This window comes from Microtus ochrogaster, unplaced genomic scaffold (assembly GCF_000317375.1).
Source record: "Microtus ochrogaster isolate Prairie Vole_2 unplaced genomic scaffold, MicOch1.0 UNK51, whole genome shotgun sequence".
In the NCBI taxonomy this organism is placed as follows: Eukaryota; Metazoa; Chordata; class Mammalia; order Rodentia; family Cricetidae; genus Microtus; species Microtus ochrogaster.
In genome coordinates, this window is record NW_004949149.1 from 2,187,815 (window position 1) to 2,202,231 (window position 14,417).

The following is a 14,417-nucleotide window of genomic DNA, read 5'->3' on the forward strand; positions in this document are numbered from 1 at the left end:
CTGTAGAGAGATGGAATACCTCAGAGGTCTGAAGCAGGGTGTTGGCGTGGGGCAGGAGGGATAGATGGTGGGGGTGGACTATTCCAGAAAAACTAGGAGCTAAACCAGCAAAGCACAGGGGCCTGCTTTTCAGTGTGTTGAATGGCCGCCATGTCTGCCCTTGTTTGCATTTAAAATATGCTGCGTCTCTTCACTCAAATCTGAATAAAAATTGCAGCACCTCTACGCTGTCCCTCAATCATTGTCCCACAAGGACGGGCTCTCAAGGGTGGAATTTATCTTTCTGGGGAGAAGGAGACCTTGACCAGAATGGTTCATCATTTTAATCTTTCATCCATTCTTCCTGTTCTAAAATATCCACCCAACCCGGTGATGTGGCCAAAGATCCTTTTTCAGTGGTTAACGGCTGGGTTCTGCATATTTCTCTTCTTTCTAGGAGGACTGGACTTGGGCGTGGCTCATCAGTACAGGAGTCTTTCGGTGTTTAGGTCATAGGCTGATCACACCTTTTCCTTGGTTTGTGATTTAAAAGTTGATGTGTAAGTTAGTGCTTTTACAAACACAAGAATGTGACCAACAGTATTGGTGTTCAAAGAAATGACATGGAGATTTAATACAATGATAATCGATATGCAAAATTAAAATACACAATCCCAGCATCCCACATGTAGATGTAGGAGGATCCAAGCCATCAGACCACAGTGTGAGTTTGGACCTTGGCCTGGTGTACCCAAGACACTATCTCAAATATGTTTCAAGGTCAAAACCACAATACGTGGTTCAGGAAGTGCATAGAAGTTAAGAAACAAAGGAAGTTCATATGTATAAATAGGGTGATGGATGTCCTAACTTACAAAAAAAAATAATAATGCTAAGCCTGATAAGATCTGAAGGGGATAGGCCAGGAGACATGAAATGGGAGCCTTTTTTTTTTTTGAGGGCTCATGAAAAGTCCATGCCTAAATTTGATGTTCCAGTCTCAGCAGAATCTTCAGTAGACTGTTGCTCACATACCACAGGTCTGCAATGGACAAGATGTGCCCTGTCCACGAGCCGGTTGATAACCACCAGCCTTTCTTTCTCAGCTGGGGCCACCGTTGCAGGTTTGGAACACAGATCTGCTGGTCCCCTCACCTCTCACGTCAGTATTCCAACAACTCCTGTCCCCAAGGAGAGGCAGCAGTTTTCTCCACCCAGAGCAAGGGCTCCAGGGCACACCCTGAGCACAAAGTATGAGAGAAAGAGGAGACAAGTCCACCTGCAAAACTTCCTGATGAGCAGGTACCCTATGAACCAAAGAGTGACCTTCCTGCCTATAGCTTAAACATTTTAGTATTGAATTAATAAGACTTACTGAGCTCCTATGGGAGAAAATATAGTACCTACACCAAAACCTCCTCCTGAATAAGGGCAAACACACATACCATACAGTTGTTCAGCAGATCTCAAATGTTTCCGTGGTTTCCGTGGTTGCTTTCTCCAAGCTTTCCTGGGCTTTATAACCTAACCATTCAAGGTGGAGATGAAGTTTAGCATGTAAAGCAAGTACCGCACAAGCAGGAAAATGGAGGTCAGATCCAAAGTTGACATAAAAGTCCAATAGGAACAGTGGCCCACCGTAATTCCAGCCTTCAGAAGGCAGAGACCAGATCTCTAGAGTAAGCCGGCTACTGCACCAGGATCTGCGAGCTCTGGGTTCGACTGAGAGACGCCGCCTCAATGACAAAGTGAAGAGCAGTTGAGAAAGACATCCAGGGTCAGACTCAAGCCTCCACGAACACATACACACACATGTGCCCACACATGAAGATGTCTACATGTATGCACACATTACATAGAAATAAATAAATACATAGCAGAGCCCACCCATTGTCCCCTCCCCAAACACTTAGGTTGTTGTTCATGCCTCGGATCCCAAATGACAGTAAAAGGTAACATTAAGTTAGACTATGATATTCAGGCTCCCCTTCTAGGGCAGGAGGGGACTCTCGTTTGTGCTAAGAGCAGGCACAACATGTGTATAATAACTACTCCATCATGAAAATGTCTAACCTGATGTAAAAGAAAGCATATCCTTTTAATATTTGAAATTTGAAAGAATCACAGTCAAATGATTCAAGCATTCAAAAGAGACCTGCCCTTAATATTTTAAACCCAGGGGCCAGACCTCCTATAAGAAGAGCCCAAGTCTTGAGAGTCCACAAGGCCAGGAAGGCCAGTCCTTTGTGAGCAAAGGAATGTTACGAAAGGCTGCGATGCAGGGGTTCTGGTTAAGAACCTGTCTCTCAGAAAGCAGGAAACAAGAGAGCATTTTCCAGTGGGGCAGGGACAGCCTGAGCTGAGTTTACCCCGCCCTCCCTCGTGCATATTCCTGGTCAGAACAAATATTTTCTATGCTGCTTGGTTTGGGAAAACCTATCATGGCTAGGACTGTAGAAATGACTCAGCGGCTGAGAGTGCATACTGTCTTGCAGAGGGCGCAAGTTCAGTTCCTGACACCCGCGTCTGGCAGCTCACAACTTTCTCCGAAACCAGCTCTGGGAGTATCCAAAGCCCCTGGCTTCCAAGGATACCTACATCATATGAGCGTACCCCCCTATACACATACATGTAATTAAAATTAAATCTTTAAAAGACTGATGGCCATTAACTATATACATCAGATTTGACTTATTCTATCATGCCCTTATTACAAGTTAGATTATAGCACATTCTGTTTATGGTCATTTATTTATAGATATCGCATTGCTTACATTTTCATTTATCATTTGTGGTTAGGGCAGGAACCATGTGCATATGCAGCATTGGCCCTTGGGTGAGGTCAGAGGACACAACTTGTCATGGCCCATCCTCTCTTTCTGCCATCTGACCAGCCCAGATGTGGTTTTTTGTTTTGTTTTGCTTTACTTTGTTTTGTTTTCTTTAAAAAGTAACTTTCAAGAGTTCCATGGCTCACTTGGAAAATTCTTGAAAACCAAGAAAAATATTTAAAAACTAACAAAGACAGTACCCTCACTCTGAGCACTAACAGTGCTGGGTGAAATCAAGTCTATAACACACTCGCTACACCTTGTGTGCGTATTTTAAACACTGGAGAGTCAGCAATTGCTATAGTTGCACTTCATTTTCTCAGTTGCCATTAAAAAGTAAGCCTTTCCTTGTAACTTTAGAAATTACTTAAAATCAATTAGGTGGTAGCATTAGAGTCCACTCTTCGGATTAATTTAAGTCCCATCACTCAGTACTTAATTTAATACTTCATCATTCTGGAATCATGGAATTTGAAGTTCTCAATTTTGTCAAAGGCTATACTCTTCAAAGTCGACTGACTGGGTCCAGTGTGATGCTGAAGTATCTTGAGTTTTCTCAGATTGCTTTCTTGGAAGATAGTAATGATTGACAGCTGCCTCGCAGCCTGGGGGAGGGGTGTTTCCACTAGTGCCAGCTGGAACCAGGAAGTCCTACTTCATAAAGCCTCTCTCTCCTCTGACAGTCAAATACTAAGATAATTTTAGTCCTTGTTTTGCTTTATTTCTCTGAGGTATTACTCTTCACTAACACAGTTTTGTAACTTATATAAGTTGATATCAATTGGACCATGGTTCCTAGCTGGAAATGTTAGACTAGAAAGGGTCCTGTGGTCTAAAATTGATAAACGTGTTAACTAGTTCTAACATTTAGGGGGGATAAATCATGCTTTTTCTCACCTGAATAAATTTTATTTTTACGGTGCCTTTGATCAGTGGGGTTTTAAAGGTTGTGTTACAAAGTCTGTGTGTTTTAATGGTTAGAGATGTCTCCGCAGGTAAAACTGTCTCATGAAAACCTAAGTTTGAATCCCCAGCACCACATTAAAATAAGTAAAAAGCTAAGACACAGTAGTGCAGCCCCAGCGCTGGGAAGGACAGAGGCAGGAGTAAACCCAAGGAGCTCAGCAAGTCTAGCCAGCTTCAGCGGGAAACCATGTCTCAGATATCAATATTTAAATGTGTACCCAAGGAGAAAGCCTACATGTGTCTATAAACAGACTTTCACACAAATGACTGGACCGTGGTTGCTCATAATGTCAGAATATGAAGACCTCTAGCTTCAGGAAAACCATCGAACAAATTAGGGGGCATCCACTCACTGGAAGACTACTTAGCATCAGCAGAAGTTGCTGGTGTTCAGCGAGGCACAGAGAAACTGGAGAAACATCATTCTGAGCACAAGATATCCCAGGAAAAATACCTACTTTATGCATGGAGTTAATAAGAAGGAAAGCTGGCCTCTGGGGACAGAGGTCAGAATGGAGGTGTGTGCTGACTGTGAACAGGAAAGAACTTTCTGGAGTGACAAAGCAATGTGCCTCTTTATCCAGGTGTTGTGTACATAACACGCTCACACCCGAAGGCAGGTGTGTGTGTCAAAGCCATGACTTCTGCATTACAACTTCATTTAAAATAGTGGAACTGAATCCATGGATATCACAGGGACTTTCCACATTGGTCAAAATCGCATTACTTCAGGTTTTTGAACCATTTTTCTCTGACTACCCTCAGTAAGAGCCAATGATACGTATCACTTAATGAGGGGATTAAAGGAAGAAACACAGAAAAAGGTAGTCAGGCTGGGAGACCTCCATGTGCTCATTTGTGTCATCTATAACAGAGCAAGAGCTGACTCAGGGCAGAGATCCTGCCCTGTAGTGACCCTATCATGTATGGCATTCAAGTGTCCTGGTCCCTGGTCACATTAATCAGCTAGACACACAGGACGGCTGCCAACTGGCTGGGCTGCTCCAGCCAAATAATATAATTAGACCAGGGTCAAGTTCTAAGGACAGAGCCTTTCTCTAATTTAAAGTGAGGGCCGTGCATTTCCCTCCTAGCTTGCATTCGCAAAGTTATCGGTGTCTTCCACTGCAATTTAAAAAGGTTAGCCTTGAGAAAATCTGATCTGGCTTTGTTTTGCTTTTAGTTTTGTTGGTTTTTCTCCAGCACTATTTAAACCCCATGGGGAGGGCAGGGGGAGAGAGAGACAGAGAGACAGAGAGAGAGAGAGAGAGAGAGAGAGAGAGAGACAGAGAGAGAGAGAGAGACAGAGAGAGACAGAGAGAGAGACAGACAGAGAGACAGACAGAGAGACAGACAGAGAGAGAGACAGAGAGAGAGAGACAGAGAGACAGAGAGACAGAGAGACAGAGAGAGACAGAGAGAGAGACAGAGAGGAGAGAGACTGATTCACTTACAAACCCCATTCCCATAAGATGACCAGTTATAACTGAGCCTTGGAGAGCTAAGACAACTTGCCTAAGAGTGAAAAGAGAGGAAACCTCCAGTCTCGGAGCGTGGCCTCTCGACAGTTTTCCTCCGTGTCTAAGATGGAACTGCCAGGGAACTGTGGCACCTCCGTGAAGGGGGAGACCTTGTCTTAGTCATCTGTGTATTCAGCTCCAGCACAGAACAGAATGAAGGGGGGAGTGACGTAATGAGCGCTCTATTTTCAGAAGACAAACCTGGCATCCGTGAGTAGGATGGAGAGAACAGAGAAGGCCTGGCAGCCCGGGGAGCATTGTAGATGCTGCTGCAGTAATGAAGAAAAATCACAAAGATCATCAATGGGAGGCCACATTTGAAAAAGAAAGGGAGAGAGAGAGGGAAAGGGAGGGAGGGAGGGAAAGAGGGAGGTAGGGGGGGATGGAGGGAGGGAGGGGTCTGCAGAGAAACGGAACCAGTGGGAACCACAGAGATGGATGTCAGGAAGAAAGATGGGGGGTTCATACAAAGAGAAAAGAGATGGGGAGGTTTCAAGGATTTGGATTGCTTGGGTGTAGAGCTGTTGGGTCTGAGGTTGGTCTGTAGGCTGGGCCTTGGGCTGCACACTTTTGGGCAGGAGTTGATGTTTCAGTTTCCAAGGCAGAATAACTTCTCCAGGAAAACGGTTTTACTGAGACCCTTAAAATGCTTGGACAAGGCTCACCTAGACCAGAAGAATATCTACCCACGTCTTCACAGCAATTCCTGAGCAGTGCTGATTGACAGTCGGGCAACTTAGCCTTGCTGAGGAGACACTGGTTTAAGAGCAATGTGAGGACCTCTGGCTCCTGTGGGCACGTGGCTCCAGTCCACCATGCTTGAACAGACACATTCCCATTTCACAGGTGGTCGAGGACATTAAGAAACCTGTGTAAGTGTTAAGAAGTGCTAACAGGCTGGGTGGTGGTGGCGCACGCCTTTAATCCTAGCACTCAGGAGGCAGGTGGATCTCTGTGAGTTCTAGGCCAGCCTGGTCTACAAGAGCTAGTTCCAGGACAGGAACCAAAAGCTACGGAGAAACCCTGTCTCAAAAATCCAAAAAAAAAAAGAAAGAAAAGAAAAAAAAAAGAAAAGAAAAAGAAAAAAAAGGAGTGCTAACAGTTGGTTCTACTGCCGTCAGGTCTTCCACACATGTGATAGAAAAAAAAAAAAAACAGTGACAGATCCGCTACCCAGGAGTAGTCAATGGGACTGAAATGGCTGGCTTCTTCCAGCAGTGACACACAATGGGTTAACAGGTTTAGACAAGAACCTTGCACCCTCAGTGTGGATCCTGAACCTGAGGGGATCAGCATTTCCTTGGGAGGACAAGGAGCAGCTTCATAAGGCGTGGGTGTCAGACAGCCTGTCCTAACAGTGAGATCCTCCTTCTCTACAGTGCTTCAGCAAGTCTGGCCAGCTTCCAGCACAGGGTGGTCCAGGAGCCATTTTGATTGGACCCCTCATTCTCCAAGAACTTTCTTCTTCTCTCCCCTTCAAATGTGGGGTGACTGCCACTCAGCTTTCCACGTACCTAAACTCTGGTCAGTCTTCTCTTGGGAACCCCACCCCAAACTCTGTGTAGTCGTCAGGTAATTTTCAGCCAGCAATCTCCTGACATTTGGCTTCATTTCAGGTATTTATTTTATCAGCCTTTGCCTTAGGAAAGGAGCCAGGTCACCAACAGTCTCAATGTTGACCTGGATTGTTGGCTTATATCCTGATTAATGGAGGAGCACCTGAAATCAAGTTCCCAAGCTTGCGTCTGCAGGGCGTCCAGAGCAGCAGGCTGGAAATAGAACCGTGCAGCCCACTATTCTTCCCTTTCTGACGTGCTCCTCCCGGGGCTTCAGTTCTGGGGGCGTGCATGTTCTGTGTGCATGTTCGCGCGTGTGTGTGAGTGCTTCTGGAGGCCTAGGCTCAACCACCAGTGCTGTGTCTCAGGAGACAAGATTTCCCTCTGAGACCTGGAGCTTGCTATTCTTCATGCTGGGCTGGCTGGACAGGGGGCCCTAGGGCTCCAGTTGCCTCTGCCTCACCAGTGTGTGCAAAGATGACAAGCGCAGCTACCACACCTGGTCCTTTACACACACGGCAGGAGGGGGAATCAGCCTGGAGTCCTCAAACTTACACAGCAGAGACATCACCAGCTGAACTCTCTCAGGCCTGGTCTTAGTCCACAGATCACTTCATCACCCTCAGAATCTGAGTTCGTCTGCAGGTCACTCCACAGGCCGGCTGCTTCCTGAACCTCCCTAGTTAGCTTAGAGTAATTTTTTTTATAGAACTGAAAAGATTCAGACGGGGATGAAATGTTCTAAGTGAGCCTTCCCACTGAAAACACAAAGTTCTGGTTCTTCTTGACCCAGATGGGAAATCCTGCCACTTTCTGCCCATGGGGAGTCTTTGGAGTGGGAAATCTTTTGATGCACATAACCCACGGAGTCTCCAAGCCAGTTCCTGAGACACGTTGGAAGTTCAGATAGGAGGCTGTCTTCATATGCCCTTCATGCACCAGGCTGACCAGGCCTTATAGCCACTGCCATTTGAGAGTGACAGTGGAGCTGAATATAACGCTGTACAGATGGTTATATCACCCACAGTGAAACCATAGGCCCCTTCACTGCATCTTCTGACTTGACAACCACCAGGCTACCAGGCCAGCACAGCATGTCCTTTGTGCTACTGTTTCTGGGGGCCGCTATTCCCTTCTGTGTTAGATGCCCAGATATGAATAGAAATCACCCTTTACTTTACAGTCATCTTCTGGTGGTCACAAAATAAACTTGGAGTGGGAGAGAAGGGGACACATGCCTTTCTCAAGTCATCCTGCAGGAGAGTTTCCCCCGCTTGTATTCCTGCCACCAAGAGAGAGGAGATCCCTGTTTCCAGAGTCTCTGCCTTTTGAAAAACATCTTGGAAGAGCCAGTCGCAAACCTTATGGGGCACTCTGGTGTTCCAGACAGATCTGAGGTCAATTAGCACAAAGAAAGGCTTTGGTCCCAGAGTCCTAACTTTGCCACTTGTCAGGAGAGGGACCCTGGACCAGTCCGTGGGCTGTAGCAGTCTAGGGAGTGCCTTGGTTACCACTGCTCTAAGACGTATGGTTCTCATTCCAGGCATCTTTTCCACAAGTCCTGTGTTGACCCCTGGCTTCTAGACCATCGCACCTGTCCCATGTGCAAGATGAACATTCTTAAAGCCCTAGGGATCCCGGTAAGCACAGCGCAGCCCGTAGCCTCGTCATGTCTGTCTTCTCACGTTGTCCCCAAAGCAGGAAGAAAACGTCTTCTCTGGGTTGTCCGTGCCCCTGTTGACATCACCCGATGAACTCTGTGTTCGGGCATTCCTCTTGGCACCTTTGCTCCCTCTGATCACACCATGTCCACCTTTGCCTGTGAGCCAAGGGAGGTGCTGCTTGCATAGCTCATAGGTGTCTTCAAGGGCAGGTGGCACACAGAAGAGATACAATGGGTCAGCTGAACACTAATGACCTCTTTGGTTACCCTACCTGCTTTGTACTCAAGGAGAGCTACATGCCAGGGTTTGGGCACTTGCAGCCTCCTGATCACCAAGCTTTCGGGGGTGGGGGGAGGGCAGGGGGATTATTCCCTCCCACCCATTGGAGGTGAGGACCAAGACCAAGGATGCAACTCAAAGCATCTACTAGATTCACATCTCTGGAGACTTTAAGCAAAGAAGAAGCCAAGTCAGAGCCACGTAAATCCAACTGTGCCGTCAGATGTTTCTCAAAGTCATGTGTTTTCTTTTTAAAAAAAAAAAATATATATATATATATATATATATATATATATATATATATATATATAATGTATACAATATTCTGTGTGTATCCCTGCAAGCCAGAAGAGGGCACCAGACCTCATTACAGATGGTTGTCAGCCACCATGTGGTTGCTGGGAATTGAACTCAGGACCTTTGGAAGAGCGGGCAATGCTCTTAACCTCTGAGCCATTTCTCCAGCCCAGTCATGTGTTTTCTGATGTCTAGTGGCTCTCCCTGAGGTCAGAAGCCTGCCAGCTGGCTTGCCGATCCAGGGAAAGCCTTTCCCAGGATTATATCAAATGAATACCACGAGTAGTAGTCAATGAGACACCAGCTGCTGGGTGTCGTCCTCTCTGGGCTGATGAGCACAGGAAGCAAGCCAGACCAACAAATCCAAAAACATGGGGAGATGCAAGGAAGCCATAGGCACTGTCTGAAAGGAGCCTCCAACCAGAGCATAGAAACCAGTTCAGCCCTGCCCACGCAGCTTAGCCCTGCCCATGCAGCCCCTCCTTGCTGCCACCTGTCTACCGCCACTCCTTGCCATTATGACAAAGAGTAAAGAGAATGCTAACAGCCCCAGGATGTCACTGAAGAATGAGAGCCAGATCACCTATCAGAGTGCTCTCGCATGCCGAAGGGCTAATGAGACATTATCAGGGGACTCTGTTGGACAATGTGTCCCGGGAGTGTTATAAGAACCTGCTTTGGCTGGCTTGACTGCCCTGTGCCAGTGGTCTCAATGGCAGTGGATCCACGAAACACAAATCTTGAGAGGCCGGGGCTTTGAGTTAGATTATAGACACTATGCACTAAATTTTCAGACCAGAGTTGTGCGTGCGCAGTGCTTTCAAGGCTAAGCCAGCCACAGTGAGTGTGGAACATGAGAAGACATACCTACCAGAGGCTGGTGGCTGCCTTTCACGGCTCTGGCTGTAACGGATTATTTTAAGGAAGAAGGAGAATGTGCACATGTTTGCTTGCAAGTGTGTGCACTTGCATAGATGCACGGATGCATTTGCATGGATATGTGTGTGCAACTGGATGTGTACATGTGTATGTCTATTATTGCATATTATGTGCATCATGTGTGTGCTCCCCCCCACTTGATAGAGTTTGTCTTCTCTGCCCATTAAAGAACCCAAAAAGTAGGAACTATCTGAAGCAAAACAGGTGGCAGAGAGAAATCTCAAGGTGCGCAGACAGAATCAGCTGGGGAAGGAAGGCAATGATGGGGGCTGAAGAAACGCATGCACACAGCAGACACACACACACCAAAAAAAAAAAGACTCACAACAGAGTGGGGACCCGAAAAAAAAAATCAAAAATCCAGTCGCTTCTCCAGGCTGGGGGCTTTTGAAGCCTCTGAAGAGTTTCCTCCCCGACTTTAGGGTCTGTCAGTTTAAAGACAGACAGGATGACTGATTGGACCACAGCTGCTGTGTGATAGTGTCTAACCTGGTCATCTGTCCGTCAGCAGGGGACCTGCTAGTAGGAGACAAACACCATCAGGCAGATGCTTCAGAGGGGAGCTGGTGAGACACCAGCTGCTGGGTGTCGTCCTTTCTGGTCTGAGGAGGATAGGAAATAGCCAGGCCACCAAGAAGTACACAAGGAAACATGAGGGAAACAAGCTGACCATCTTGGAAATTCACAGTTTATTACCAAGCCATGGCCCCTCTCACTCTCTGTCTGCCTACAAGGACATCTATCTAACTCCTAGTCTCTCACTTGCATGCTTGCATGTGATTGCAGCAATGTGTGTATGTGAGTCCTCACGTCCCTGCAAGAGTGGGCTTGGATGTGTAGGAGTGTGTGTTGACGTGTGTGAACATATTTTCTTTCATGTGTGCATTTTGAGCTTGCATGTATGCGCTTACATAGGTGTGTTGTACACTTGCATGCATGCATGTATGCGCTTACATAGGTGTGTTGTACACTTACATGCATGCATGTAGGCATGTGCACCATTTCACATACCCCTGTGACTCAGAATGGTCTCGCAGCCTTCCTCACAGCCAGAACTTCTCCCTTTGGTCAGGACAAGAAAACAAAGAAACCCTTGCTCTGTGCTTAAACTCTGTACTGAATATTTGATTCCAGATTTTTTTTCCCCCATGGAAGTATAATTTCTCCAGAAGCTACTTCTAACTGAATTCCAAATATTGATGTTAATTTTTCTAAAATAGAAATACTGAGTGGCCTTTTGGCTTACTCCCAAACTAAATAGCGTTTTAACTTTTAGCAGTTGGCCACTCTGGCTGAAACTCTGATGCCTGACAAGGCTGTGTGACTTAGCACACTCAGCTCACAGAAAAATAAACATCGGTAGCATCTTTGGGCTTTGCCAAGGATTTTGAAGAGCCATGAAGAACATGGTACATCCACACACACACCCCACAGAACAGAACGTCCCCGTGAAAGATGAGCATGCGCACTGTGTGGCTGCCTAGAAGCATCAAGCCATATGGCTTCCCTTCTGCCTCCCAGGGCTCTCTTTTGTCTTGCTGAAGACAGATTCAGGATCTGGGAGGAACTTGGGGTTTGGTTCCATCCCATCATGCTGTTATCAGGTAGCACTATGCCTAAAATGCTTCAATACAAACATTTATTTCATTCTTAAACTTTGCGTATGATTGGTTCAGCATACAGCTGTGTTCATTAGGAACCCTATCTTAAACCAACATTTCTTTAAGGCAGTTTAAAGAAATGGTCTTAATTTTTCCCTATACTCTAAGCTCAAGTTTAGTTTAATTTAGTTTACTTTTCTACAGAATCTCCCTAGGCAGGCAACCCAGGCTAGTCTCAAACTTGTGATCCTCCTGCCTCAGCTCCCAGGAATTTCTGGTATTCCAGGTGTACACTCCCACACTGGAATTTTAATAACACCTTAAAATAACACGGGTTATTATAAGAACCATTGGGAGGAGCCCGTCCCTGCACACTGACATCTGCTGGTCCTTTGTCTCTGGATCTCCGACGATGCTGGGGGCTCTTGTAGAACTGGAGCCCTTCAGAGCCTTGAATGCCTTTGGTCTCAAAACTACACAGACAAACTACACGCCACGTCTCCTTGCAAGAGTGTCAGCTCAGGAATGACTTCATCATGAATTCGACCCATCCGAGTATTAGAGTACAGACAGTTAGGTATACTGCATCTGTTTGTATTTTTGTTATTTTTGGCTCAGCGCATATGGACCACCTGTGGTAATAGACAAGTAAACATGAGTCACAATCCAAGAGCTGGGGACAGTTTGTATTTTTGTACTTTCCCACAATGGCAAAATGAGAGTACATCTCCTGATTGAGGAAACCCTCATAGCAATGCATATTTTCCCATAAGATTTTGTCAAAAGAAATCTTAAGGGGAGAAGGAAGGGGTCTTTTTAATTTCTTTATTCCGGATAACTTCATGTGCCTGTAAAGTGAGCTCCAGTGGAAGGGTTCGTTATTTCCAGCTGTCTCCCCTTGGCCGACATTGCCATGCCTCACCCCCCACCTACCCATCTGGTGCAGGGCTCTCTTACAAAAGAGTAGTTTTTGTGAGTCCTCCAAATTCTCAGGACACAGGCATCGAGGCCAGGAAGCACCTCCCACCATCATTGTTCTCCAGATGTGAACTGGACACAAACCACCATTGGAAAGAACATCTGGCGTAGATAGTGCAGTTGTAGGCTTCTAATTATTGGCCATTGATTTATCTGGGGACTTTCCTCATGCTGCCTGAATTTCAGTGCCTAGACAAACTTTATTAGCATATAGCCTTGGATACAGTCCTTTCAACACTAAGATTTGGGGGTTTTTTAAGAAGTAGAAAAGTTTCTGACTATCCACGTAGATTGACTATAAATTGGGAGGTCCTGCAAGATTGACCTGTTACATCCAAGCCAAAGTTGTTGCCCTTGTTGTCATGGAGATCTCACTAACTATCTCTGCTTCCTCTTCTCCCTGAAGAGTGGAGGAAATCTTCCCCTATCCCACAAAATAAGAACTTAGTTAAAGTGCACTATGCTGAAGCTGGAGTGTGGAAAAGAGAGCCACCAATGTCAACAAGGAGTCACAGTTTCAAAGACTGAACAAGTCCTTGCTGCTTATGCCTGCAGTGGGCTGTTTGTGCTTGTGACAGTGACTCACTGTCTGCCCTTGGTGACACCCCTTCCACCCAACACCCTGCCCTTAGGTGTTTTGTTTTTGTTTGTTTTTTTACTTTTTGTCAAGAAATTTAATAACTTTACAAACACTATTTCACTCACTCATTCATTAAAAAAGTTTTACAATTAAGTCTGTAATAAAACCACGTAGCGTTCACCAATGCATTCCAGCCCAGTTATACCCATGGAGTATAAGAAACCACTTTAAAACAGCAGTTTTCATTCCCATCAGGTAAGGGTATTAAACTGAAAATATTCCTTATAACAGGCTATCATCCAAGAAATCCACTTTACGTTACTGTGTAGCAGAATGATGTCTCTAGCACGGATATAGTCTGTCTCTGCAGTCTCTTTCACACCAGTTTAGGTATTTTGCTTAATAAATACCTTTACAGAGCATATCTCAGTTTTTCACAGAACTTTATAGTCCTTAAGGTATTTTCTAAAATCCCCCCATCATTGATCTTGGCGAGATTTTAATATGCTCCCGCTTTTGAGAGCAGAAATCTGAGACTCAGATAAAATACTCCAATCAATATTTGCTGAGCGTCTAATCATTGTGGCATGATGTGAAAGCCTGGGAACCAAAACCAAGATGCTGTGGGTGCTTCTCATTGTAATTCTTGTGAACAGTGGTGAGAAAACAGGGCACTGACAAATAACCGCAGACCCAAGTGCCACATGAGGCCCCACAGGATCAAAGACCCCTGCTTGGGAGGGAGCCCTCCTTAGAAATGGTGACATTGTTGGGAATTAAAGAGACATTAGCAATCACCACGGGTCAGTTTGAAACCATAAGAAGGAAACAGGAGGGCAGTAGACATATGTCATCCTAAGCAGAGGGATAGTATAAGATGAAACACCGAGCTAAGGGCACACGTGTGTTCTCTGTCTCCAAAGGCTGATGGATGGTGAGGACAGAACAAGTTGAGTTAGACTGTGCAGTGTGTTTGCTCGCGGCGACTCTTACACCCCGTTCTTTACACACAGAGAACACTCAGACCTCTGCTGCAGTTGTTTTGCTGTGGGGTGGTGATGATAGATGTGGTTGTTGCTGGACTTGTTGCTGGAGATGTTGTTGTTGTTAGTCTTACTATGGTTGCTGATGTTGTGGTTCGTGTTGTGGTTATTGATACTGTTGTGGATGTAGTTATAGATGCTGTGGTTGTTGATGTTGTTATTGTAGATGCTGTGGTTGTTGGTG

The 14,417-nt window shown here is 45.7% G+C and overlaps 1 protein-coding gene across 2 annotated transcripts in view; it reads left to right on the forward strand.

Moving 5' to 3' along the window:
• Window positions 1–14,417, forward strand: part of Rnf150 (ring finger protein 150) — a 222,625-nt gene that overhangs the window by 162,856 nt on the left and 45,352 nt on the right. For both annotated transcript variants that reach the window (XM_013354611.2, XM_026777260.1), the window contains exon 5: window positions 8,396–8,492. In XM_013354611.2, the coding sequence (XP_013210065.2) occupies window positions 8,396–8,492 (97 nt within the window). The remainder of the gene's footprint in view (window positions 1–8,395; window positions 8,493–14,417) is intronic.